At 41.6% G+C, this 27,985-nt stretch overlaps 1 protein-coding gene across 3 annotated transcripts; it reads right to left on the bottom strand.

Moving 5' to 3' along the window:
• Nucleotides 1–20: 20 nt before the first annotated feature.
• On the bottom strand, nucleotides 21–27,985 carry dot1l (DOT1-like histone H3K79 methyltransferase). 3 transcript variants are annotated; one of them, XM_026947226.3, is made up of 29 exons: nucleotides 27,663–27,985; nucleotides 19,497–19,540; nucleotides 19,335–19,409; nucleotides 17,033–17,096; nucleotides 16,415–16,643; nucleotides 15,147–15,241; nucleotides 13,932–13,994; nucleotides 12,192–12,247; nucleotides 11,979–12,058; nucleotides 11,316–11,384; nucleotides 11,113–11,219; nucleotides 10,911–10,952; nucleotides 10,701–10,793; nucleotides 9,706–9,931; nucleotides 9,473–9,586; nucleotides 8,574–8,665; nucleotides 8,334–8,435; nucleotides 8,047–8,184; nucleotides 7,762–7,887; nucleotides 7,123–7,565; nucleotides 6,945–7,047; nucleotides 5,998–6,144; nucleotides 5,015–5,099; nucleotides 4,384–4,919; nucleotides 4,010–4,215; nucleotides 3,860–3,912; nucleotides 3,040–3,612; nucleotides 1,577–2,188; nucleotides 21–1,454 (listed from the first exon to the last, which is right to left on the bottom strand). In XM_026947226.3, the coding sequence occupies exons 1-28, from the start codon at nucleotides 27,741–27,743 to the stop codon at nucleotides 1,686–1,688; spliced, it is 4,545 nt and encodes a 1,514-aa protein (XP_026803027.3). In that variant the 5' UTR covers nucleotides 27,744–27,985; the 3' UTR covers nucleotides 21–1,454; nucleotides 1,577–1,685. The 3 variants fall into 3 exon arrangements, with proteins under 3 accessions (XP_026803027.3, XP_034164552.2, XP_026803029.1); XM_034308661.2 differs by having other exon boundaries at nucleotides 4,384–4,901; XM_026947228.3 differs by lacking the exon at nucleotides 1,577–2,188 and having other exon boundaries at nucleotides 27,663–27,984.

The following is a 27,985-nucleotide window of genomic DNA, read 5'->3' as shown; positions in this document are numbered from 1 at the left end:
TAAATAGGCACAGTCCAGAGTTAGATTGTAGCACCATGTTTTCTTTAAGTCATGTACACACAAGTTGCACTAATTATGCAGTACGTTAACACAAAATGAACAAAACAATCACAACAGAAATGATAAATATTCGAAATTATATACAATTACACTTTGAGAGTTACTTCCATTCACAGTACAAAAAACGTCTTTAAAAAAAACAAAACAAAAAAAAAAGCGGCAGTTGCACAGTAGATTTTTTTTTTTTTGCCATGTTACATTTTACCAGTGTTTGAAGATTTTTTTTTTTTCAATCATGCGTGTGTGTGTGTGTGTGTGTGCGCGTGTGTGGTTTTCCTACTTGCAGAGAGCACCACAACATTAATCATGAATGCATCATTCAAAAGCAGATACTAGCACCTTTCTGAGCAAAAGTGTTTTCAGCACCACGGATCTTTATTTGTCTCGGAAAAAAATCACCTGAATTGATTAAATCATGTCCAACGCTGAGCTCCAACTTTACATGTGTAGGCATCATTTAGAAAAATCAGAAATAATTCTTTTTAAAAATTAGATATAGCATATTGTACATTAATATGTTTCTCTTTAAAAGCCAAAGTTTATTTGATGTTTTCACACACAGGATCTTGATAAATACGTTTAATAATTTGTGCTTTAGCCACTGTGTGTGTTAATGAGTTAAGAGAATTTTCATATAAAAAAAAAAAATTAAATCTATGTAACCCAAAACAACATAACTGAGTTTCCTCAATTATCAGGCCAGTTGTTTGTAGTGAATTGTCTTCTATCCAGTGTAAATGTAAAGGAATATATAATGTATACGTATGCAACAAATGCTGCAGTTCAAAATAATTTAAATCACGATTCATGATGCCATTACAGAATTGTAACTTTTTTGTAATCACATTTCCATGTTCATGTTCAAGTTTATATTCCCACATTTACCTCTACAGAAGTTGCCATAGTATCCCAGGCAATGTTAAAGGCTAACACAGTGCTGCGCTTCAGCATCGAGCGAATGTTCAATAATTTAGGTTTTCGCTCAGCTGATGCCTAGTTTATACTGGACTTCCCAAAAAAAAAAAAAAAGTAATAAAAACATTTTACAGATCCCAAATTTTGCACAAAAATCATCAATGATGTTTAGAATTTACCATCCGCTAAGGCATTGTTTAAATACATAATTAATGAACGATGGCATATTCACTTTTGTCAGTGCCTCCTTTTTACAACTTTAACCAGACAAGAGCACAAGGTTATGAGTGGTCCTGACCTGTTTGTGTGTGTGTGTACACACACGTGTTTCTGCATGTGTATTCAGATGCGTTGGTGTCAAGTTCTGACACCTTTGGGTGGCTTTAGCTAACATCGGAGCACCAGTGAGGAAGAGCCCATTGGTCTACACCTGTCCATTGCATAGGTTGCATTGGGTTGAGGTAGATTGCTTCAGTTACCTGTAATGATAAATGGCACATGAGAAGCTAAACAATAAATGAACATGCCATTACACACATGCATACACAAGAACATGCAAATATCTGATGAGCAGCTTGAACACCAAAAGCAAAGCACATACCTTGTTCAGACTGAGGCACAAGTTTGGCAGGTACCATACAGCAGCTCCTAATTATAAATTACCCCAAAGTTCTGACCTCCCTCCCTCCCTGTTTCTGCTCATGGCACCGCTACCTGGGCCGAGCAGTGTAGGGCACCTGCATACCCAGAGTCCTCCAGGAGCTCACCAACCCACTGCTGCTGCCTCCACTGCTGCTGCTGCTGCTGCTGCTTGAAGAAGGCAGGTAGGGCAGGGTAAAGGGCCGCGACAAAGAGGAGGCAGCAGGAGCGGTTGTGATACAAGTGACAGGAGCAGGAGAGGGGGATGAAGAGGAGGTGGGGGGCACATGTAGCGTTTGGAGGGAAACAGATTGCTTCCTCTCCAAGCATGGCGGGGAAGGCTGGAGAGGAGCAGAGGAGGAGGAAGTGTTGAGAAGGGGAGGAGGGGGAGGTAGTGAAAGCGCGGGAGGGGAGGGAGCGTGCAGGACAGTCTGCGTGCGGCCATATTGGGCCAGGAACAAGGCCCCGGCTTTGGAGTCCAGATTCCTCTGCTGCGAGGAAGAGTGGCTGTGCTGGGAACTGGGGGGCGCAGACTGTTGAGAGGACACTGAAGGCGTCATGTGGTGAAAAATCCCTGTGGCAAAGTGTCAAGAGAAATAGAGGGAGAGAAAGATGGAAGCAGAGGGTGAAGTATAGGGGCAGAGAGAGGGTGAGAGAGAGAGAGAGAGAGAGAGAGGGAGAGAGAGGGAGGGAGAGAGAGAGAGAGAGAGAGAGAGAGAGAGAGAGAGAGAAGAGAAAGAGAGAGATTGGGTGGACAAAAAGATGGGATGGGGGAGTGGGTTGGGGTCAGAGACAGGTAATCAGCCAGGTTGTGCATAAGCAGCAAGCAAGTTAAAACACGCTCAAAGCAATGAGGCATAACACTGCTGACCCAACTCTGACACTAACATGAATTGAGCATCTGTCTTCAACAAGTTTCCAGACTTGACCTAAAGGGTCTGGTTTCAAAGACAGAATTACACGTGCCTTCGAATGCAATAAGTTAAAGAGCTGGGCTGCCAGAGGCATGTCTCAAACCAAAAACAAGCCATGCAGACATGACAAACACCCAAAGAAAAGTGAAGGTCACTTCAAAGTCCAGAACTCGCAAAAGGGAAGTTTTCCAAAAATTTAATCAAACCACTGAAATCAGTTTCAACCAGTGTTTAATACAACAAATTTCAATTACACCATCACATTATGAGTTATTTCTGAAATTTAAGGCTATTAGATTTAACACATCTGCTGTGATTTGTTGTTTTCTGAGGGTGCGTCACTTTAAACACAATGAGCTAATGGTTCAACGGCACAGAAAGCAAGGGTCGAGAAGGCAGACAGGACAGTACTGCTTGTCTTTGACTTACCTCACAGCCTTCAAGGGCCTGCAAACTAACAAGATAAATAAAACTCCCTGGGAAAAAAAAATAAACACAAAGAACAGCTCACCTCCTGCAGCGCCCCCTGCCAATCCAGCACTAGAAAAGCTGCCCAGCACGGAGTGACCGTTAACCAATCGCGGCGGTCCGCTGGTGGCCGGATTAGGAGTCTGCGCTCCAAATAAGGACTGTAAGACCGAGGTTCCGCCCAGAGGGAAATACTGTCCCACAGAGGAGGCAGAAGAAACTGCAGTGGCTCTACCCGCTTTTCCACATAGGAGGCCTCCACCAGCTGCAGCAGAGATGAAGAGGTTCTGGCTGGTCAGACTACTGATGGCCTTTAGCTCCCACTCCCGTGCCTTTTGCTTAGGAAAGGATTCCCGTGCTTTGTCCAGACCTAGGAAGGCTTTAGGGTTCCCATAATGCTCACTGCGGTCCCGGTCCGCTCTCTTTTGCTGTTTCTGCTCAGAGTCCGAGTCTGGGCCACAAGACATGCCCCCACAGAAAGGGGAGCTGCTCTGGCGGAGGTCTGGAGGAGTGGGCTTGGGGTCAGAGATGGGTGAGAAAGTGGACTTCCATTTGCTGGAAGAAGAGGAGACGTCGCTGCTCACACTACTGGCCCCTGATTTTCGGCCCTGTGAACCTGAAAAAGGAGAGATAGAGAAGCCTGGGTGACAGTTCAAGATGAAAAAAAAAATCCAAATGCATTTCAATCTATATCTATGTATGATCTATAATCTATAATCAATCTATAATCTATGTACTGAAACTGAGCAATATTATTTATTTCAATGTTTAAACACTTTTTTTTTGGGGACAAAAACAGTGTGAATAGAATGTTGCATAATAATCAGGTGTAACTTTACAGTATATCAGAGACGCGTCCTTACCCCTCTCACCATCTCGGCTCTCCAGAGAAATTGTTGCAATCTTCCTTTCAATTCTATAAGAGGAAAAAAAATGTTCAGGACAGAAGGATTAATTTAAAGACTGTTTTTTTTTTTTTTTTAAAAGGTTATTCAGCATATGGTTAATCTCACCGTAAGGAGCCACTGTCTGCTGGATATCCAGTTTCCTCATCCTCTGAGCTAGGGGTGGATAAGTCACGGCTGGAGCCATTAATCTCAAGAGGGCGTTCTCTCTTAAGCACTGGTGGCTGGTCCAGGTCCGTCTCACATGGGCTGCCACCTGTCTGCTCTGGAGAGGATATGGCTGAGATCTCCAGCGGCTGATTAATGTTGTTCACCTAGAGGTCAATGCAAGCCATTAAAAGTAAGCTTAATGAATCATTTCACACTAAAACATGATGCAATTCATATTCAGAAAGTGTGCATAACAGTCAAGGCTTTGGGTAGAAAAGTCAAATTATAGTAACTATTTTCTCCGTTCTCACTCTAGCCTCCCGTCTACTCACCATGGTGTTTATATTAAGTGGGGAACCCGAGGAGTAGTTAATCCCAGGGAATGATCGTTTTTTCGGGGAACCACTTGCTGGAATGAGGCTGGAGGAGCTGCGCTTCCGACGGCCTCTCTTGCGTCCCTCTGACCCGTGAGAGCCTGGCGAGTAGTGATGGTGGTGATGGTGGTGGTGACTGCTGTGGTGCTTTCCCTGCTTGGCTGATCCATGATGTGGGCGCGAGCCTCCGGCAGAGGAGGAGGATGACGACGAAGAGGAGGAGGAAGAGAAGAACATGTGGCGCCGAGCCTCACTGTCTAGAGTCTCGGGATCAGATTCAAGCCCATGATGCTGGTGGCCTTCATCAGGAAGACGGGGGGGTCTGTCTGCATATTGCAGCACTCCTCCAGTGCTCAGCAGTGGGCTGGAGCCAGACCCACGTGACTGAAGACCCAGCAGGGGGTTGCTGTGGGGTGGAGGAGACATGGAGTTGCAGTCTTGATCACATATAGCAGAGTGGGAGCCGTTTACCAACCCTGAAACAGAGGGGAACCCTAAGACAGACAGACAGACAGACACACGCACTCAGCAACAATTTCAGTAATAAAAAATCCAGAAAAAGACCTGTAGTAAGAACAAGAGCACATACCCGAATTAGGTGTCAGAGGTTGCTTGTTGTTGCTGCTTTGCCCTGCTGACTGCTCCCTACTGGACATAGGACTGGGAGTATTCCTCTGCAACAAAATATTCATGAATTCATTATAGTTATTCATAGCGAATTCATTAAAGTCTATTGTTGAAACCTCCTCTTCTACCCCACTTCCATATTTCACTTTGCACTAGGGATGGGCAGATCAGTACTGAGATATGGATACATCAATGCTTTTTAAAACAAAATCAAAGATGGATTATTATGGATAGGCTGCTGAACAGTGTAGCTGAACAGAGACTGAATGCTTCCTATTTTAAATCAGATCCAGTTTCACTATACTACTTGCATGTAAGCGTATGCCAGTATGAGTTATCACTCTAAAATATGCCAAAGGATTTTTCTCTTCACTAGAATGGCAGAAGAGACCATTTGATGTATGAATCTAAAATTATTTGTACAGGTGTTTTGAACTCTCCAATATTAACTGATGCCACCTGGAAGCCCCGTCTCCTTCCTCTCAACTGACCTTGTGGGGCATACTCACTTTCCCTCTGGGTAAATGGAGAACGTCTTGAGTACATTAATGTGCAACAAAATCAATGAATGTACATTAGACTAGTATATATTTAACATCAGTTAACTATATTTAATTGGAGATTCCACCAAAAAACTTATGAAAATGGTGGAAATGCTCATTTCCCTGTTTTTAAGACTATCAGGACGATTAAATACAGGATATATACGAGCTATACACAGGAGCACGTGTTGCTGTGATTGACAGGTGAGAGAGAGAGTGACATTCCTCTCACCCTGAAAGCACAACCAGTTTTGCTTCCTACACTCATCGCCTATATGTGTACTCTCAATCATTGTGCAAATGTTTTCTTTTGTGTTACTTGATCGTATAGAAGAAATCTGTTGCAGTTATTATTGTTTTAACACACACACACACACACGCACACGCGCACACACGCACGCACCAGTCTCTCGGCGCGACTGGGCAGCACCACGCTGGCCAGTGGGATGCTGACAGGAAGTTTGCTGGGGTGCACAGTGCTGAGAGGGATGCTGATTGGGAGACTGGTTATATTGTCACCTGGTCCCGCTGGGCTCTTTTCCTTATTCACCTGAAAAATGAGTGACACAGCATTTTAGTATTAATTGTTGACAGTTATACACATACACACCCATGTGCACACACTATTTCACTTGTTAAACTGCAATTCGAAAAAGAAAAAAAAAAAGTTGGCAGGTCTGCACTGATTTGGACAAACTGTCTCAAATCAAATCATTGATTCTGGACGTGAGGCCCCGTTCACACCTGGCACTAACAGGCTTTCTGGGAGATCGGGTCACAAGCGGACAAGCAAGACGCAGAGCTGTTCACAACTGGCATTATGAATGCGTCTCCAGTGATCACTTGTGATCGGATTTGACACAGAGTTTCCGCTGGAGTAGGCGTCTCAGACCACCTCCGAATAAGGATCGAGCGATTAGCTCACAAGGTGTCGCCGAGGCTCATTTCACCCCATTCAGATCTGTACTGAGTGATCTGATTACCCAGGATGCATGAGAATGCCAGGTGTGAACAGAGTCGAACTGTGCATCACAGAATCTCGTGCCACCAACAGAGCCTGCCTTATAGCACAGTGAACAGCCTGCCTTGAATGGAGGATGTGAGGTCCACAACAGTATCTGGGAGGTTTTAACGCCATGTTCAGCTCAGGCCTGAGTAACATCCGAAAATGCTCTAAACTAGTTGAGCGGGATCGAACAGTAACGTAAAACCCACTGCACAAACACACTCAAAGTGCATTTTACCTGCTTTCTTTTCCATCTGCCTCTTTAATCAACTTCCACATAGCAGTGACTAGTGCATGTATTACTTAAGTAGTCTATGCAATCCCTAACTTACACACACACTTACCCTCTCTGTGTTCTTGAGTGTGTTTGGTTGTTGATTTTCAGCTGCACCTGGTGAGGAGCAGCCCTGTTTCAAGGTTGGAGATGATGCAACACCAACGTCACCCCTGAAAAGACAGAACAGGACATTAAACCTGATCATTAACTCGTAACTCCAACAGTTATAACAAAAGCAATCTGACCTGTGGATAGTGCTGAGCGCCCTGGCCTGGCCTGTAGAGGAGTCTTGGTTGAGGTGCCTGCGCAGGGCAATCTTAGCTGGAGAAAAGCGTGTGTAGTCGGGCTGGGGCTGCCCTAGAGGTCTGCTCCGAGGCTCTGGAGTGGGTGGCACAATCTCATGCTCAGGGGAAATTGGCAGGTAGTGGGAGAGCAGCTCATTCTTGCCATTGAAGCAGCTGATGCTGCCTCCACGCTCATAGCTAGGAGATGCTGTGCCATTAATAGACAGCTCGGGGCTAAGGCCATTCAATTCAGCCAGTTTGGGGGTGTTAGTGTCTAGCGGGGGCCGGGGCTCTAGACTTGGGATGGTCTTCCGGTATGGAGAGTCTTTACATGGGCTGTAGGAGGACTTGAGCTGTAGCAGCTCCTGCTGTCTTTGGCTTTTCTCCAGCTCCACAATGCTAATCTGTCAAAGACAAAAAAGTTATGCAAGGAAAGAAAAAATAATGGTACATCAAATCATGTGTGTAATTGCTTCAAGCAAATGGTATCTGGTAAAATAAATTCAACTTTCAATATTGTGAATTCCTATTTTAATCTGTTCTCTTATAGAATTAATAAACAAGCATGCATTGCATGTGCATTTTGAAAATCTGCGGTACCTGAAGCTCTAGGCAGTGGCGCTGTTTCTCAGAGATCTGTCTACGCAGAGCAGCCTTTTCCTTTAACAGGGTCTCGAGACACAGAGATCCCCAGTCCAGTTTCAGTTCCTCACAGCGAGCCTTTAGCTACATGGGAATGAATTAGACAGCTTTTGCTCATCAACAGCACTGAAAACAATAAGCAGCCAGAACTGGAGGCAAGAAAACTACATAAAGAGTTAATATTTTCATTATCCAAAGACGATAGAGTTCAGCTCTCTTCTGATAAATGTCACTGGGGCTCACCAGTAGCAGGCTCTGGTCTTTAAGCTCAGCCATGTCTCTCTCCAGCTGCTTGGTCTGCTCTTTCAGCTGCATATTATGGGCCATGATCTCTTTCTGAGCCTGCACCAGGTCCTCTACTGTCACTGCCTTTACTCCTAGCTGCAAGAAAATCAGAAGATCAAAACTGAAATTACAGCATACAGACTGATAGGCTCTATGCTATTAGCCAAATAGTTAGCGGTGACTTGGTATGCCTACATTTTAGGTGATCATTTCTCATTTAAATCATGTCTTTCACCTATTCTTACCTCCTCTAGTTTGGCCTGAAAAAGGTCCCTGATCCTCTCCTTGTGAGCATGGCAGGCATTCATCAATCGCTGGGCTTGACCTGACAGTTCAGCGTGTCTGAGCTATGAGAAATGCAGATAAAAGTAACACTTAGTAACACTTTATCAAGTCACTATATCAAAGTTGTCAGAAAGTGTTCTGAGTTCACAAGAAAAATATCCATGTCTACAAATATAATCTGGAAAAGTGAAGGATCGTACCCTTTCTTGCTCCAGCGCTTGCTGTAGGTTCGTGTGGTACTGTGGTGTCTTCATATAGGACAAGAACTGCATGTACTGGACTTTGAAATTATCTGCAAGAGGAAAAATGAAAATAAGAAGCTGTTAGCTTGCTCACTAGATGATGTGCTGCTGAAACAATGTTACTAACAAGAAACACAATATGCTTTTGGCCACTTTATTAGGGATACCTAGATTATACCGATAATATCAATTGCATGTTTACTCTAGGCATGTACTCTTAGCCAAGTTACCACGGTAACAGCCCCCATTTTTACTGTTGCTTATTTTTCAAAAACATTGCTCATTTATTGATCTGTTTCATGCAATTCATAGCTTTAAAATAAAGATATTTTTATTTTTTAAATATAAAAGATTTAAAGAAAAAAAATTAAAAATGTGTATTTTTGTGAGATTATTTTTTTACAGCCACCTTTGACATCAATTTGTTATTAGTATTATTATAAAAGATGTCATAAAAAAGCAACTATATTTCACAATGAATCGCCAAAACAACTAAAAATGCAATGTAAAGTGAAATCGCTTGTTATTCCACTACTAATATCATAACATATTTGATTTTAATAGGGAAGGATTTTTTTTTATTAGAGAAGCTATAAGAATTTTAATGTTATTTTAACACTAAGCTAATAGTCATGTACTCTCCTATGATGGTTTAACAGTTCCGGTTAAGGCACAGGCAAAACTGCCGTGGCAGTAACAAACATCTATATAACAACATGTTCATTATATTTTGGTGGTACCGTATCATCTCAAAGCACCATGATGATAGGTTTTATTTTGGTTACAATTTTGGTAATTTCTGCTTTGAACAAAAAAGATTAGAGGAGCATACAATCATAAAAGGAAAGGATGTTTACCCAGTAGAGTCTGCAGGCCCACAGGCATGGGGCCGAGCAGCAGCTGGCCAGCTGTGTAATGCTGAACTTTAGGAGGTAGCTGGTAGTAGGGGCTTTGAGGCGATTTGTATGCATCTGTGAGAAAACATCAGCAAAAATTGCAAGATCAGCCTAGAACAAAGCAACACTGAGGTGCTTACAGATAAAATGTGGAGGTGAGCTGAAGTGGGTTGATGCAGCTGGTGCAAACGTACCCTGAGGAGGCGCTGCTGAGACAGTCTTGGCATGAAGCAGTTCTAGGGCACTCTGACTCTTCTTGGTCTTGCGTTCAGTGGCTGCTGCCATGATGGACTTCTTGGGCCGCCCACGTTTCCTGTTGCCCAGCTTGCGGCCCTTGGCCAGTAGCTTGGCACGACGAGGTTTAGGTGACGACTTGACAGGTACCAGTGCCCCTGAGGTCTCCTCCTCACCACCTGACTCCTGTGGGGGGAGGGAGAAAAAAAAATGATACCTGACTTAAAATCTAGCACCCTGTCATGTGGGTGGACTTGCCGGGAGTCATATTGGGTGCGTATCTAAAAAACGTTTGCAGGGCTGTTGTAAATTTAAAAACGTGCCTCTCATATTTTGTAAATAATTGTTTACCAACTATACAGTTTCCGTAAAATGCCACAGACTATTTTCATGCAAGATTATTCAGATGTCTCACATTTCACTACAGAATGGATGGATACGAAGCAAATTACTAGACATGACAATGCAAACGTGACTTATGCGTTAGACTGTGGATGTGACAGTCAAAGGCATAAAACGCTTGTGATTTCATTAATATGCAGAGCACTCCTAAAGAAACTTCATTACCCAAAAGATAATGACACAGCATGGGCCGAGTTCACAGGATGCACTGAAGACGAAGTCAAGGGACACGCAATGAAAGAAATCCCAAAAGGGTATTTATATTTCTGTGATCTCTGTGAGAGAAGTTTACAGGAGAAGAGCAAGAACGATATCCTTGCGGTGCATATAGATGCTGAAGACTTAATAAGACTATAATAACATAGATGATTCTAAAAACCAGAAGTATAGCTTACAAAATCCCCAGCGTTTGCTCTATGTGCTGTGTATTATTACTGTCTGCCTCTTAAACTGGTGAAAATGAGGGCTGGTTCTTAAAAGAAGTCTACTCATTCACTGAGCCAGCATCAGCATGGAAAAGGAGAATGAAAGAAGCAAACGATTTGAAGGGCACCTTGTGCTCCTTTGGCTTGGTTGGGGTGGTGCTGCTGCTTTTACTGTCCTTGGTCTCCTTCTGTTGACGCCGTTTCACTGCTTCCTGCTCCTCCTAGTATCATAATGGGGGAAAAGATCATCTCATTTATGTGAAAATACAAACCAAAAGGCTGGTATTGCTTTGTCCATTTTTCCTATTAAAGGAAAACAGATTTACATGTTCACTTACCCTGAGTTTAGGATTTTTAAGACTAGAAAAATAGTTTTCAAGCTGTGGATAGAGGGAGGGGAAAGCAATGGCTTAGAAAAAAAGATCAGGAAAACCACATGACTACACTAGAAATATTTCGTTCTACCTGAAGGTTACGGTAATTAACACTAGATAAAGGTGTAACAGCAGAACATTAAACAGTTGTAATAATAGTACTCACTATGGTACGGTCTATTGTATGCAGATAGTAGGAAACTGGCTTCCCTGTCCAAGACACTGAGCCTCTCAGTGGAGAGAGTTCAACAACACGCATTATTGTGCCAATATCTGTACAAGGGAACAGCACACAATATTAAATCAGATTAAAGCAAGATGACCTTAACTGAAGTGACAGCGTAAATGTGACTGAATATAAAGACATACCACTCAAGTTTCGACTGTTGATTCTAAAATTGAGAGGTGCAAAAGGTTTTGAGGATACAATTTTTCCACCTGAAAGAGAAGATAAACACTGTTTAAAACTAAAACAGACTGTTTACTATACAAACTGTGTGCTTTATCTTGCTCAGATCTGTCAGTGTATCCACATTCCTGTGTGTTCTCATTTTGAAAAGATTCTGTCACCCATGCAAACTAAATAATACATGAGGTAAAAAAACATTCCACTGTCAGCCAGATCACACTGGAAAATCAGAAGTGCGTGCTACGGTGATAGCATCGAGGTGTGCCACCGTGACGTGCATTACATTTAAACATACCAAATGAAAGCTTTTGTACTGCTAGTTAGTAAGGTGTAAGGCATTTTTTTCTTTCTCTGGTTGCTGATAATAGCCCGAGATAAAATCTGTTTGTTCCAGACACCTGGGCTAGTGAGTTGTCCACCACTACATCAGAAATAAGAAATTGAGAAATAATCTCAAACAATCATATGCCGTTGTATAAATCATGATGTCTGGTACTGAGATGGCAAACTCATCACAGACTCATCAAGTGCATAAACCCCGAAAAGAACTGTGGTTAATCAGGTGCCCTGTTCCACTTCCTGCTCCTGAAGAAAAGATATAACAGATCAACAGGTGTACAAACCTTCCTTCATGTTGGCAAATCGTTCCTTCAGCTGGTGATCCACCTCTGGACCAAAGGCAAAGTTATTCACAAAAATAACACTGCAAGAGAACAAATACAATCAGTGTACTATACGCTTTACTATATTGTTACTATAATTAAATTCACTCAAAAATTGCATTTTTAAGCCGATAACCTTGAACAGAATGGATATAATTTACCAAGATGCAATACCTTGTGTTTGCTATCCTTTCTCTCCAGTCTTCTGACAGAAAATCTCCTCTCTCCAGCTACAGAAAAGGAGACAAGTAATTCCAATGAACATCACAGCAGCTATACGGTTTCCGTAAAATGCCACAGACTATTTTCATGCAAGATTATTCAGATGTCTCACATTTCACTACAGAATGGATGGATACGAAGCAAATTACTAGACGTGACAATGCAAACGTGACTTATGCGTTAGACTGTGGATGTAACAGTCAAAGGCATAAAATGCTTGTGATTTCATTAAAATGCAAGAGTGCTCCTAAAGAAACTTCATTAGCCTGTTCAATGTGTTCTGAAAAAAGTGGAGAAAGAAATTAAATGAATTTATGAAATTAAATTAAAATGAAATTAAACTCATGAGAGCACATGAGGAATCACAGTTCATCAACTTTTTCTCTCTAATATTAATTTTAAAAATGGACTGGATTTGTCACACGTGCCAAAAGATAATGACAGCATGGGCCGAGTTCACAGGATGCACTGAAGACGAAGTCAAGGGACACGCAATGAAAGAAATCCCAAAAGGGTATTTATATTTCTGTGATCTCTATAAAACACAAAAGTAGGAGGAGAGAAATTTACAGGAGAAGAGCAAGAATCAGACATCACAGAGAGACCTGAGATAACTGTTAGGGAGCTTAATGGTTTGCATGTTATTGTTTGGCACTTAAAAAAAATAAATAAACAAAAAAATAGCTATTGGTGCCTGATTAATAAATAAACTAAACGAATTCTCCATTTACCATGTAAAGTGAGGGTGACACATCAGGGCAACTTTCAAGTAGAGCAAGACGAAGGCAAATAACATGAGATGGGAGGAAAGGGGCGGGGCTTCCAGTGGTTTCAGTTAAAATGGGAGAGTTCGAAACACCTGCGCCAATCACTTCAGATCCACATGTCCATTGGAAATTGGCCGTTTTTAACTGAGGGGAGAAGAAGACTGCACCTTTGGCATACTTTTAAGTGCTAACTCATAGCGGTGTACTCCAACATTACAGTGCGGAGCTCCTACACACAGAGGTTGGCTGGGCTCACGACATGGTGGGGTGACACTTTACCACCCTGAAGTGTGTTATTCCTTTTTAGGCCACAGTACTAACATTTTTTATTTATTAAACAGTATCACGTCACACTTTTCATCCACTTATAGTTACATGTAAAGACTTTTCTGTGTCTGAAAACAGTGACGCCTCTGACTATTACAAAGTGCTGTGACGCGTCTGCGTACACGTCCCTGCGTAAGGCCTTACTGTAATAAGAAGCATTCACATTCAGTAATTGCTGGATTTATGGCTTTACACACTAGTTAAACTGAAGTGCTTCAATATACACAAACCACTCGACACTGCTTATATATAGCCTGCATAGGACTAAAAATGGTGCAAACTGTTTTATAATTAGTCACACAATAATTCTTTTCCCCCTACAAAGTTGTGCCTGTGCCATTTTGCATATACTATTCATCCAATCATGCAACTCTCCTTTGTTTTTGGCTCTAAGACTGCTCTTTTACATTTTCCCCTTTTCTATTTTTATAATTCTGGTTTGGTTAATACAACACTGCTCCCTACTGTACATACTCATGTTACACGCAAGTATGAACGCAGACACCTACGCGAGCATCTGCATATAACGCCCCGATATGCTCACACATGCATCATCACGGAAGTATAAATCATTTCCTGAAATCTGACACCGACTTACTGTATACTCGCCATGTTTTTTCCCATACCACTTCATCCACCTCTTGAATTCCCTGTCCATTGCCTGCAATCCAAGAAATGAGGTTAGGCAATAAAAACTAGTTACATTTGATACAGCCCACTATACACTCTCCAGGCACTTTATTAGGAACACATTAATACTGGACCCTGCTTTGCTCTCAAAACAGCCTCAATTCTGTGCGTCACGCATTCCACAAGGTTTTAGAAGCATCCCTTTGACATCCCAAAAGTGCTCTACTGGATTCAGATCAGGTGACTGGAGAGGCTACTGAAGAGCAATGAACTCACGATTATGTTAACTGAACTAGTTTGACTTGTGTTTTGTGACAATTGCGCATTTTCATGCTGGAAGTAACAATGCTGGAAGTGGTCACCAACAATGCTAGGCATTTAAACAGTGCTTGATCAGTCTTAAGAAGGCCAGTGTGTGCCAAAAACGTGCACCATAAGACCACCACCAGCAGCCTGAACTGTTGACACAAGGCAGGTTGGGTCCATTGATGTTGTTGATGCCAAATACTGATTTGCATTTTGCAGCAGAAATCAAGATTCATCAGACCAGCTAACCATGTTCCAATTTTCAGCTGTCCAGGTCCAGTAAGTCTGTGCCGTCTGAAGCCTCAGATTCCTGTTCCTCGCAGACAAGCGTGGGATCTGATCTGGTCTTCTGCTGTTGTAGTTTATCCACCTCATGGTTAAATGCGCTGTGTGATCCGAGATAGTTTTCAGGTTAGTTTACCGTAGCCCTTCCTGTCAGCTCAAACCTGCCTGGCCATTCACCCCTGACCTCTCTCATCGAGGCTTTCTGCCTGCAGAACTGCCACTCACTGGATGGTTTTTTTTTTTGCACTATTCTGTGTAAACTCTAGAGCCTGCTGTGTGTGAAAATATCAGACCATCAGTTTCTGAAATACTCAAACCAGCATGTCTCAAAGTCACTGAGATCACATTTTTCCCCATTCTGATGTTTGATGTGAACATTACCTGATGCTCTCGACCTGTATCGGCATGATGTTATGCACTGTGCTGCTGCCACATGATTGGCTGACTGGATGAGCAGGTCTGCAGGTGTTCCTAATAATGTGGCTAGTGAGTGTATACTCAGTACATTTGTCATACCATTGCCTTTATCATACCACCTTTCACACAGAATTCTGTACAAAAAAAAATTTTTAAGGGGGGAAGCGTTCTCTACCTCTGCGTATGTGGCTGGAATCTCGGCCTTCTCTACACCGTAGTAGTGCTTACAGTTAGTAGCTGCAGCAACCTGCAGCACCACCTGGCCAACACCTGTAATTCAAGCAAAGAAAGCAGTAACCAGTTATTTCAGTCAGTGATTCCAGGAAAAAATGTGCCAGGACTTTCCTTTTTAGTACATTAGTTATCAATTACAGCATATTTTTGGAGCTTTGCAGTGATTAATATGCTAAATTACAGATGTGGTGAAACATACTGTATATTACTTTAACATTATTATCTCAGTAAAGAAGATATAATTAAGACTAAATTTTAATAATTATCCAAACTGTCCAAATTGTCCAAAATACTAAAATAATGATAACGTTTGTTTTAAAGTGACATCGGTGGAGCTGATCGCTCCCCACTTTTGTGTTTACACCAGAAGAGAGGAGCATAAAATACGACTCTTTGTGTCATGCTGTGCTTTATTTTCACTTGTGTGTAAGTGCAGTGTAAAGTCCAATGGAATCACACAATGTGTTCTGCGTGTTGTGTGTAACCAAAAACTGGTTGTTATGGCTCCCAAGTAGAGCAACAGAAAAAGTGTTTACCCTATCATCATGAGATAGTGAGTCTGAAGCTCAAGAATACGTCGACCAAGGAGGCAAAACTGGCCGTGCTCTCTGGGTGGGAGGGACAGCATACTCTCTGTCCGCTGTCAATCAGTGACACCACCACACGAGTTCACGTATGCAGAAGAGGGCAGATAGCACTGTCCTTAGTGGTTATGCTGCCGTGTGACACACCATGAGCAGCAGACTATAAATTAGAGCTGTTTGGGCTTGGTCTCACTACCCAGAATAGAAAATGAACATCCTACTTCTGAGCTTTTCTAAACAGTCACAGTCTCAAACTGTACACCTAGCTGCTGCCATTTGTGCAACATGGATGAGCCAGTTTGTTTCATAGCATGAATATGTATATGCTGCACTGGGATTGGCTAGATAACATCAAATTATGTGTAATTACACAACAGAAGGTGCAGCAGAAAAACACTGGCTAGTGCTGCTGTGTGTGCCAGTTTTGCTCCCTTGGCTCCCGGCCATGGATGGCTGTAGCATAGTCAGGACTCATACTCGTGATCCCTCAACTATACGGCGAACACAGGATCGCGGCGTTTTACAGTATTTATTCCACCACTTTTTTCAGTATTACTTTTAAGCAAAACATCCTGCGCAATGTAGCTTTACTAACATAGAAAAGCTTTAAAGTGCAAGGACTTACCGCTGCCCAGGTCCACAAAAGTGTCCTCCTCCATCATCTCAATCTCATCAATGATCTGAGCCACCAGGTCAAATGAAGTCTCTCCATACACCTCAGGAGAGAAGGGCTCATAGTTGTTTAGCTTCTCTGGATCAGTTACAGAGTGATTGTAGACCTGCTGCAGGATGTGTCGAAGCAGGCCATTTGAAGGCCTTTTATTCAGTTTCATCGGCTGAGTTGTACCTTTCCACTGCAACCATAAACACAGAAAGCTATGACAATTAATACTACTATTGAGCTTTTTGACATAGATTTGACAAATGTTACAGGAAGAGTCCTGAAAATAGAAGCTGCATATGTCTGTCAGTGAGAAGAGATCCTAGCCTACAGCTGGAAAGAGGAACCGTTCTGTAGAGGAGGATTTGAGAGAGTGGGAAGCTTAGTAGGGAAGGGAAAGATTGTTAAGAACTGGACAAAGGGAGAGAATATTATCTTGGTGACAAGGTTAGCATAGTCCTGTACCTAACATGGCTAGGGCGGGGCAATACAATAATATAACGATAAATGGTGTCAGAATACAGACTGTCAAGATAGAAAACAGCATATTTATCGGCAACATGTACACTTGAGTCAACTTACCAGCTGGTGAATGCTGTCAATAGCTCTGTTGTACTTGTCACATAGCCTCTGCATACTTTCAAAACTACAGAAAAACAAATATTCATTCCATTTCACGAACCAAAGATACACCCAAATCGGGACAGAATAAAGAATTTAATTTTAAAGTTTACATTTGTTGAAAATTTGTTAGTTTGCCAATGTTCATAAAAAGTAAATTACAGCTTCAGATTAACCCATAAGCAAAAATGTTGTTCATTTATGAAAATCTGTTTATCAAGTAAAATATGCACAATCATTAAGCAATCAAGTTTCTTACATGTTTTAAGAACACATCTTCTGACTACTGTTCACACTGCATAACTCAACGTGATGGTAAAAATCACACCACAAAGCTGTTCACACTGAATCATGCCTCATGACGCTCAGAAAGTTAAGCGCCAATGATTACTTATTTTCTGTGATCCTTGTCTGATGTCCCTGTTGCTGCTTCAAATCACTAGTTTTCTCAACATTTTACTGGCTTTACACACCAGCCAGAATCAACCAACCAGCAAAAATGTTAAACTCGTGGGGACTTAAAAACTCTAAACTTTCAACAATATTGTCTTGCCAATCAAATGGATAATGCCCAATCAGACTACCAGAAAGCACTGTGATTTTTGTTTTTAAATAGCTATGCACAAAAGCACACTAACGTTAGGCGAAAAAGTTTATGTATCAGGCAGTCTCAAGGGACCCCATTGTGGTGTGAATAGAATAGAAACTGCTGTTATAGTAACTGCTGAATAGAAATAGAAACACCAGAGGCCCCAATCTGCACAACCCACAGAGTTAAAACACACAGAGAGCACGCTGATCACGTGATCGCTTTCTTTCAGGCTTGGACAGCCTGCGAGATCTGCAACGACCAACACGCGTCATACATTACACGGTTACACGAGCACGTTATAACGGTTAAAAAAGGGCTCCTCAGAAGCGTTCAAACATCGACTCATCATGTTTCAGTCGATCATTTTCTATGTCCCCAGGTCAGACACTTTGTTTATTCAATCATAATTTTTGGGGAAAATGTATAAATTTATTTTTAAGAAATGGTGAACCTGTAGTACATTTTGTTTACAGTATTAAACTTCTGTTCGTAGCTATTTTTGATTTATTTAGATTTATACACACAAAAATGCACACTGTTTTTGCATTGTTCCTGAGTCAGAAATAAAAACAGAAGTCTTTTCAGTCATAATTTTCCTTCATTTAAACTTCGTGACCGGAGTGTACTGTTACACCCCTACTGACGTCACATTATCACGCTGTGTGTGCCTGTTACAGTCTTGGGTTACTGTTACAGTGCTATGAACATGATAGTACTCTATCACGACTGCTGATCAGGTTGTTACTTTGTGGTCTATAATTTCATGATCATGTTTGCAATTTATTTTCCCTTTGTTTTATTATGACACTCCAATGTACGATGATATGATATGAGATTTGTTCTGCTCTTGATCCCGTCGCTCCAGGGAAGTGGAAAGGAGACTTTGGATAACATTATGCATTAGTTCCACCTCGTCACCAGGCCACGCATATGAATCCCTGTGTTCGTCATTTTTTCCCCCCCAAACTTTTGGCCAACTGTGACCCTGACCAGGATAAAACAGCTACTGGAGATGAAGGAATGGATTTTTGGCCATGTTTTATTCATATTTGTCTACTTTAGCACTCAATACTCAGCTCCTGATGTTGTTCTTGAGGTGTTCTTTCGCCACCTCATTGGCTGGTGGAAACATGTGAGTGTTTTCAAATTGTCTTTGTATTTTTGTTTGGAAGATGTTTTTAAAAAACGCTATTTGTGTGGACGGGAATTGTTTTGAAAATCAGTACACATGTGGATGGGGCCTTACTTTTGTTTTTCAGGTTAGTTTGCATCCTCTTTAAGGATCCACATTGCTCTGAAATATAACACTAACAGACTCCACAGTCTCAGGAAGGGTAGTGGCAGGCCTAAAAAATGGCAATGACCTCACCAGTCACCTCACTCCGAAAATGCTGAGTGTTAAGTTTGAGAAGTTTTATGGGCAATAACTTTAAAAGAAAAGGAGAGGTCAAAAAGCATGAATATGGAGGAAGCTGTCTGACACGGTTTGATTAGTGACGCTTCCATTTCCTATTTTCCTACTTTTGCGATTTTATTCTGACTCTCGGGGACGACCGAGCTTGCCACTGGATTCAAACTCGTGAAATGAGCTGGTCACTTGCTGTGCGCAGCCTGCAACACCTCAAGATAGTTACAAAAAGTAACATCACAAACGTCTGGGTAAAGCAATACCTTTTTGTGTCATAGTCAATGAGCACGTAGTTCTCCATCGCCAGTTTAAGGTCAGGGATCTCTTCACACACCCACCTATTGAAAGACACAAACACAATTTAGTTACACACCAGCAACCTGCATCTCAGCCACCGGTTAGTGCAGGATATGAACGATACCTACCGTATGGTTTCAATAATTTCATGTGCAGCATCGTGATGTTTATCCTGTCAAGAAAGAGAGAAATACAGAGAACAGACAAATGACTGAAAACTCAACAGCAAAAACTGAGACAACAGTGTAGACGGTTCAGTAAAGATGATTTACTCCATGTTTAAGCTCTTAACACAAGATTAGAAGTGTAACACAATGACACTAACTGCATCTGTTTACTGCTTAAAATATCAGTATCTGTATTTGGATTTAAACCCAAAGTAAAGCAGTAAAGCAGAAAGTATTTAGTTAGTTAGTTAGTTAAAAAAGATGTGGTCTTTCTTTGCCCCACAAGCTTCATGAAAGGAAAAAACTCCAAATGACTTTTTGGTTGCATCCCAGACCCAATCTAATCTCAGGCAGATGTCCTGTGAACTCCTGTGGAAAAGACTACAGAATCCAGTAAGTAAAACTAGTAGCTCTCTTAGTGACTGGCCACCTTTCCATCAGACATACAAGTGTGATTAGCAACTTTCACCCTTCACACAGGAGAACACTAAAACAAAATCTGTCTGCATGGCAGTGAAAGTGGCACAGCATGACCCAGTGACCCACTTTCTGCCAGTGAGAGCTGAAGAACACACAGCGTACCGCAGCTGGACGCAACTTCCTCTACATACTCCACCCACCCCTGCCTACATTCACCACCACCACAATGCCTACATCCTGCACAGGAACAAATCAGAATCCCTGCAATAAAGACTGTCTGCTTAAAGTGCCCCTGAAATTTATACTGTTTTAGAGTTTTCTGTCCCTATCCGTTAGTGTTATGTACACCAATACAAAGAGTACATCTGAAAGAAGGAAAGGGAAAATACATACACACACATACACACAAACATTCTCTACATGATTGCCATTTCTTTGTAAACAAAGTCGTCTCTCCCACTCGTGAACTCGTTAACACATCTGGTGTTATGCATGTAATTGCATGTCCATTGCAACCTTGTGACAGCGTCTCGATCCAGTCATGAGAATGAGTTCAGTACGTTCTTTTGTCAAAAGCATTATGAAGGCTAACTATCTACCCTATCTATCTATTTAGATACAGTATATACACACACACATATATACATTTTATATATATATATATATATACATTTTATATATATATATATATATATATATATATATATATATATATATATATATATATATATATATATATATATACACATACACACACACACACATATATGAATACGAAAAATTTTGGTAAAAAGTGTTTTTCCCTTTATTTATTATTTTGTCTTCTGGGAAACATGCAAATATTTTATGCAGCTTCTGAAGGGCAGAACTCAATTTACACTGATCATCCTGTTCAAAAGTTTACACCCCCCCAGCTCTTAATGTATTGTGTTGCCTTCTTGAGCATCAGTGAATGTTTGCACCTTTTGTAATAGTTGTGTTCGAGTCCCTCAGTTGTCCTCAGTGTCCTACATACAGCCGCTGTTGGAAAGGGGTTAAATATGTAGTAGATGCTGGAAAAGCAGAGAATGTGAAGGATCTGCAGGATTTTTCTGAAGATCAGTGGGCAGTTTAACTGCTCAGGACAAACAAGGGACTCATGAACGACTATCACAAAACATAAAAACAGTCGTAGATCATCCAGGTAACACACACAGTATTAAGCACCAAGCGTATGTAAACCTTTGAACTGGTTCACTGTGTAAATTCAGTTATTATTGTGTTTTCTGGACTACATGTTAACATCTGTTATGGGAAATAGCTTGTTCAAGGCAGCACTTAAAAAAAACATAATGCAATTTTTATGATCTTATTTTTCTCTCTCTCTTTTTCTTAAATTATTACCATTTTGTGGCTTGTGCAAGGTGTATGTAAACCCCAACTGTAGTCACTGAAGACACATTCGAGACACAAAAATACCTGGTGAGAACGGATCTCTATTTCAGCTGCCCATTTGTGATCAATCAACCAAGACGGACGTTAATACCAAATCTGAATGGGGCCTGTGCGTAGGAGGAGTACGTGCGTGTGTGTGCGTGCAGCAGAGAGGGGGCAGTGTTCCTGTCGGTTCCCACACAGCAACGCCTGCGCAGCAGCTAAAAATAACACCAGCAGGGGCACACAAGGAGAGCTCACACACAAGCTCACGCAAATAAAAAAAAAAAAAAAAAAAAAAAAGAGAACACAGGCCGCTCGCGGTTCAGCCCTCTGTCGTAAATGGTAGCGTAAACGCGTGACTCACTCACACATACTCTCATCTCTCACTTCCACAGTACCACTCACAGTGACTCACGTTTATGACACAAAGAACAAGTTCATTTTCCTGCTATAATGATGAATAATCTTGAAGTCTATCACGTTAAAGACAGCTCATAAGCTTTGTCATGGGCCAAAGCTGTTTCATCAGATGGAAACCACCCATAGCTCATCACTTATCAATCTGTGACGCTGTGTATAACACATGGCAGAATCATAACCATCCCCATCACACCCCTGAGAATACGCAGGGTAATTCTTATAACGTCATGGTGAAACACCATAATTACACCTTCAGGAGATTAACCAAGTCGCTTTGATGGAAATATCACAGTCAACATTCATGCTTTGTATCCAGGCTTGTATCAAAAGCTAAAATATTTTGATTCAGTTTAAAATTCTTTGAAATTTGTGGAAAGTACTCTGTAACAAGAGAAATGAGCCAGGGATGAGAATATTATGAACTCATCGACCTTCCCTCCCAGTTCTCCTGGAATACATGGAAGAAAGGGGGAACAGTCCGAGGAGGACTACAGTCACTTGGGTCTTTGTGGAAAAATATTGTGCTCATTTATTAGCATTTATCTGAAAAGTATTTCCTGAATTCACAAACAGATTATCAAAACAGGAGAGCACACTGCAGCTAAAAAAAACAAAAACAAACAAACAAAAAAAACCTACACATGACCATCTATGAGTGTGTGTGATTTCATATACATACACACACCCCCCCCTCTCTCTCATTATATACACACACACACACACACACACACACACACACACGAGTGTTGCAAGCAGGAAAAACTGGCAAGCATAAGGATCTGAGCGACTTTGACAAGGTCCAAACTGTGATGGTTCCACATCAGGTTCCTCTCTGAATCTGAGGCTGTCATGAGCACAGACTCACCCAAACTGGACACTTGAAGATTAGAGGAAAGAAGGGGAAAAAAATAAATAAATAAAAAAAATCATCTTTTTCCAGTCTTCAGCTGTCCAGTTTGGGTGAGTCTGTGCTCATGATAGCCTCAGATTCAGAGAGGAACCTGATGTGGTCTTCTGCTGTTGTAGCTCATCCACCTCAGTGTTTGATGTGTTGTGTATTCTGAGATGCTTTTCTGCTCAGTACAGTTGTAAAGAGTGAGTATTTGAGTTACTACAGGCTTCCTGTCAGCTCAGACCAGTCTGGTCATTCTCCTCTGATCTCTCTCATCAAGTAGGTGTTTCTGCCTGCAGATCCTCTGCTCACAGGATGTTTTTTGTTTCTCACACCATTCTGTGTAAACTCTAGAGACTGTTGTGTGTGAAATTCCCAGGAGATCAGCAGTTTCTGAAATACTCAAACCAGCCCTTCTGGTACCAACGACCAGGCCACGGTTAAAGTCACTGAGATCACACTTTTCCTCATTCTGATGTTTGATGTGAACATTAACTGAAGCTCTTTACCTGTATCTGCATGAGTTTATGCATTGTGCTGCTGTTTTGCTCAAGATATTCGGACACACTGCAGACAGACAGAACAGTTTTCCGCCACGCTACATTTTTATCTTATTGACGTCAAAACTGTCCCGGACAGGCGCGCCAATTTTCACAACACACTCTCAGACTAATGATAAGGAAGGTAAGAGAGAAGCCAGCAGTCACTTGTAAAGAGTTGCAGGACAACCTGAAAGCTGCAGGAACAACAGTTATACAGAGAGCAATAAGAAATAAACCGCGCCGCAATCATCTCCGTTCCCACACGTCACGCAAAACTTCTCTACTAAAAAAAGAAGCCTGGAAAGCGTTTAGACAAACCAGAACACTTTTGGAACAACATATTCTTTTCAGACAAAAATTACAGAACTCTTTGGCAGTAAGCGAGTTTGTCACGGTTGGAGAAAGAAGGGTTGTGCATATGATCTGAAGAACACCATACCCACAGTGAAGGACAGAGGTGGGAGCCTCATGATATGGGGCTGCTTCTCGGCTAATGGTATTAGGGCACATGTCTTTTTTTATGAATACATACTTTTCTGTTCATATTTATCAGACCAAAACCAAAAGACATTGTTTGTGTAAATCTGAAGTGGACATAGGCATGAGAAGTATATTAAATAACAAAAACAAAACTGTCCGAATGCTTATTTCCCCTCAGTGTACACATGTATACACACATGTCCCCCGAACTCGGAAATTCTTACTCGTAAACTCAGGATGTCTCCTCAAACCAGAGTTCAGAAAGTAACATCAAATCAGCAGTAACCACAACAGTACTTCTTACCTTTAAATGAGTTGTACTGAATGTACAAGTATCTGCTTTAGATCAATCAACATACAGACATATTTGCTTGTTAAATCTAAACACTGACTATACGGTTCACTGCTCTGAGGAGTTAAATATCACATCACTCATTACAGTTAGTTGGCTATCTTGTTGCTAACAGAACACTAATGTGGAAGCATCCATGATTTTTTTCCCCCAACTCTGTAGCTCAAATGTGCGGCAGTCGAAAACGACGCAATTCCAACTTCAAAGTCAAGTGCAGCGTTAGTGCCTCCTGCTCATGTCAGATAAGCCATTATCAGAACCTTAAACCTTAACTAATGAAAACACTGAAGTTTAACTGCCGTAACGGTCTACTGCATGTTCTCAGGGTGGGAGGGACGGCGTACTCTTCCTCTCCTGTTCATCACTGAGACCCTAGCCAATCACGCGTGTCTGAGCTCAAGTATGTGGAAGAGGGCAGATAGTTTCCTTTGAGACCCTGTTCACATCTGGTATTAAAATCTGTGTCCAGTGATCTGATCACTATTGGACAGCCGCAACACACAGGCGTTCACACCTGGTTTGTGATGCGTTTCCATTGACCACTTGTGATCAGATTTCATACATCATTTCCTTCCATTATATTTATTTTCAGGCAGAAATGTCCTGCGATTCCTCTCATGAAGCTATACGTGCCGTTTCATATATTTCCATTGTGTGGTCTGCTAACGAAACTTACAGTCCCCTCCAAATGTACTGGAATGGCAGGGCCAATTCTTTTGATTTTAGATCAAAAGATGGTCATGAGATGATAGATCAGAATTTCAGCTTTCATTTCCTGACATTTACATCTAGATGTGTTAAACAACTTCGAACACGTCACCTTCAGTGGCAGACCACCCAATTTTTAGGTGAGGTATAGGAACAGATATTTACTTGAATTTTCTTTAAGACTAACACTTAATATCTGGTTGCATATCTCTTGCTTGCAATAACTGCTTCAAGCCAGCGACCCACTGACATCACCAAACTGTTGCATTCTTCTTTTGTGATGCTTTTCCAGCTTCTTTCAGTTGTTGTTTGTTTTGGGGCGTTTCTCCCTTCAGTCTCCTCTTCAGGAGGTGAAATGCTGCTCAGTTGAGTTAAGGTCTGTTGATTGACTTGGCCAGTCTATAACCTTCCACTTTTTTCCCCTGATGAAGTCCTTTGTTGTGTTGCAGTGTGTTTTGGCTCGTTGTCTTGCTGCATGATGAAGTTCCTCTCAACAAGATTGGATGCATTTCTCTGTAAATTAGCAGACAGAATGTTTCTGTAGACTTCTGACTTCATTCTGCTGCTACCATCATGAGTTACATCATCAATAGAGATTAGTGAGCCAGTTCCAGAAGTAGCCATGCAAGCCCAAGCCATGACACTACCTCCACCGTGCTTGACCGATAAGCTCATATGTTTTGGATCATGAGCAGATCCTTTTTCTTTCTCGATACTTTGGCCTTTCCATCACGTTGGTAGAGGTTAATCTTGGTTCCAGACCTTTTGTGGCTCATCTCTGTATTTCTTTGGGAGTTCCAATCTGTTGTTGTATTGGCTATGCCGATTTTTCCCAGCTTCAAAATGGCTTGCTTTTCCTCCCATGGACAGCTCTCTGGTCTTCACGTTGGTTTATCCTTTTTAACACATGCAGTCTTCACAGGAGAAACCCAGGGTTCAAACCAAGCGCAGACATGCAGAACTATTAATTGTTTAAACAATCAAGCTAACAGGGCACACCTGGGCTACAAGATACACCTATCAGTCACACGTTCCAATATTTTTGATCACTTGAAAAATGGGTGGGTTCACACAAAAGGTGACATGTTCCAAGTGTTTAACACATCTATATATATATAAATATCAGGAAATGAAAGCTGAAATATATATAGTCTCATATTCATCTTGTGATCTTAAACCCAAATGTCTTCAGTGTATAGCCCAAAAAAATATATAAATAATAAAAAAAAAAGGATTGGCTTTGCGGTTCCAATACTTTCAGAGGGTACTGTGTAAATGAATGAGAGATGAGACAGTGAAAGAAGCTACGTAAAGCATGATGATATCATCTTTATCTATTAGTCCAAAATGCTATGAGCGCTACCATTCAGTGCGATTTCCACACAGTCTCGCAATGATTACGTATTTTCTGGTTAAGGCAATGATGGAATTGATCTGTTGGTTCTTTGTTGCCGTCCGGGACGCTTTTGTGTTCACGCTACAGATGTGATGTGGCCATGTGCGTCCCTGATCACCTCCCAAAGTCGTCTGAGTGACCGGATCACAACGAGGCCCTGAGACGCATTAGACCTTGTTCATACCTGTGCTGTCCACCTATAATCGGATCACACAGGATGCGTGTTAATGCGAGGTGTGAAGGGGCCTGAGTGTGTGATGCTGAATAAGCAGCAGTTCGAAAAGATGTGGTCGGCTCGGAGCAAACGTGTTAGCCTTCACCCGCCCCGGCTGTGAGGAGGCGGCTGGTGAGGGGGAACTCGCTGATGACTAAACAAAAGGCCGCAAAAAAGTTAGAGAACTTGCTGTACAAGATAGACTATTATTGATTGTTAAGAACAACAGAGCAGCACTGCAGGTTGTATATGTATATACATATATGTGTGTGTGTGTGTGTGTATGACATAAACCTGGTCTAACATTAAGCAAACAAAAACAAAAACAAAATGAACCTCTTCTGTCCTACCCCATTGCACTTGCTGACTGTACTGTTTGTTTGTTTGTTTATTTATTTATTTATTTTTCCACAAATGCAATTTACTTTGAACATTTCAATCATGGACTTGTATCAGATAAACATTCCTCCTCGAGTTATCTCCACCCTCCTCCCATTACTCCACACACAGCACACCACAATCAGCTAACGTTAGCTCGGCTGCTAAACGCTGCCGTCCACCAGCTTGTACTGCAGGAATAACCTGCTTGCTAGCTTAGCTGTGACTAAATGTTAACCAGCACCGATTTTCAAACCAGTCGGACATTCGCTGTCTGACTAGAGCTCGTTTACACGCGTGGAAATATATATTTTATATATAAATAAACGAACTGACACAAATACTGCCATTCAACCCTTAGCCTCTGCTAGCTAGTTAGCTAGCTTTATCCTCCACAATCGTGACTGCCAACTGCGCGTAGCTAAACTGCCAGTAGATAACACCATAAATATAATAAAATTATAATAAAATATCTGTAGCTAGTTTACAGTATAAACTATTCCCAGTTCGTTTTATTTATTTGTTTATTTTTAAATTACAGCCCGCGAACTGCTAACCGCTGTGTCGTGTCCAAAAGTATCTTCCCTAAGAACTTCCTCATTATCACGTTTTAGTGGAGACAGGAGAAATTTTGTCAGGCATTCGGGGAAAAAAAGGTCAGAGGTAGTATTTTAAAAATAAACAAATAAAACGAATAACCCCTGAGCTTGCTGGGTAATGAAGCGCACAGCGGGAGGACTCTCAGCTGAGCGACATGACCACGCTACAGCTCGCTGCTAGGAGGCTAATAACACGCTTGGCTCTACAGCTATTCATTATTAGCTAAATTACTGTCGCCTTGCCAATGTAGACGTGAAACTGCATTACGTTTTTACGCCGACATTTTTTTTTAAAAAAGACGATACTCACATATACTGGTAATGGCCACGGATATCCCGCAGCTTCGGCTCCGACCGGCGACTTGAGCTTCAGCTCGAGCTTCTCTCCCATTATACTTTCTGCCTTGTTTGCCTGCTGGACCAGAGTAAAAGATACCTAGAATTTGAACATTCTGACACAAAATATCAAAACTTAACGAAAGTTAAAAGGTCCAAAGAAAAACTGTGCTATTTTCGGATTTAAGTTAGATGTTTAAGCTATTTTGTCTAAAAACTGCTCAGGCTGAGCGGCTACTCCATCTCGGCGCTACCGCCGCCATCTTGCCCGGCGAAGGGAGGAAAAAAAAAAAAAAG

Source organism: Pangasianodon hypophthalmus, chromosome 11 (assembly GCF_027358585.1).
Source record: "Pangasianodon hypophthalmus isolate fPanHyp1 chromosome 11, fPanHyp1.pri, whole genome shotgun sequence".
NCBI classification, from domain to species: Eukaryota; Metazoa; Chordata; class Actinopteri; order Siluriformes; family Pangasiidae; genus Pangasianodon; species Pangasianodon hypophthalmus.
The sequence above is the reverse complement of the archived record's forward strand: the minus strand, read 5'-3'. Positions and strand labels throughout refer to the sequence as shown.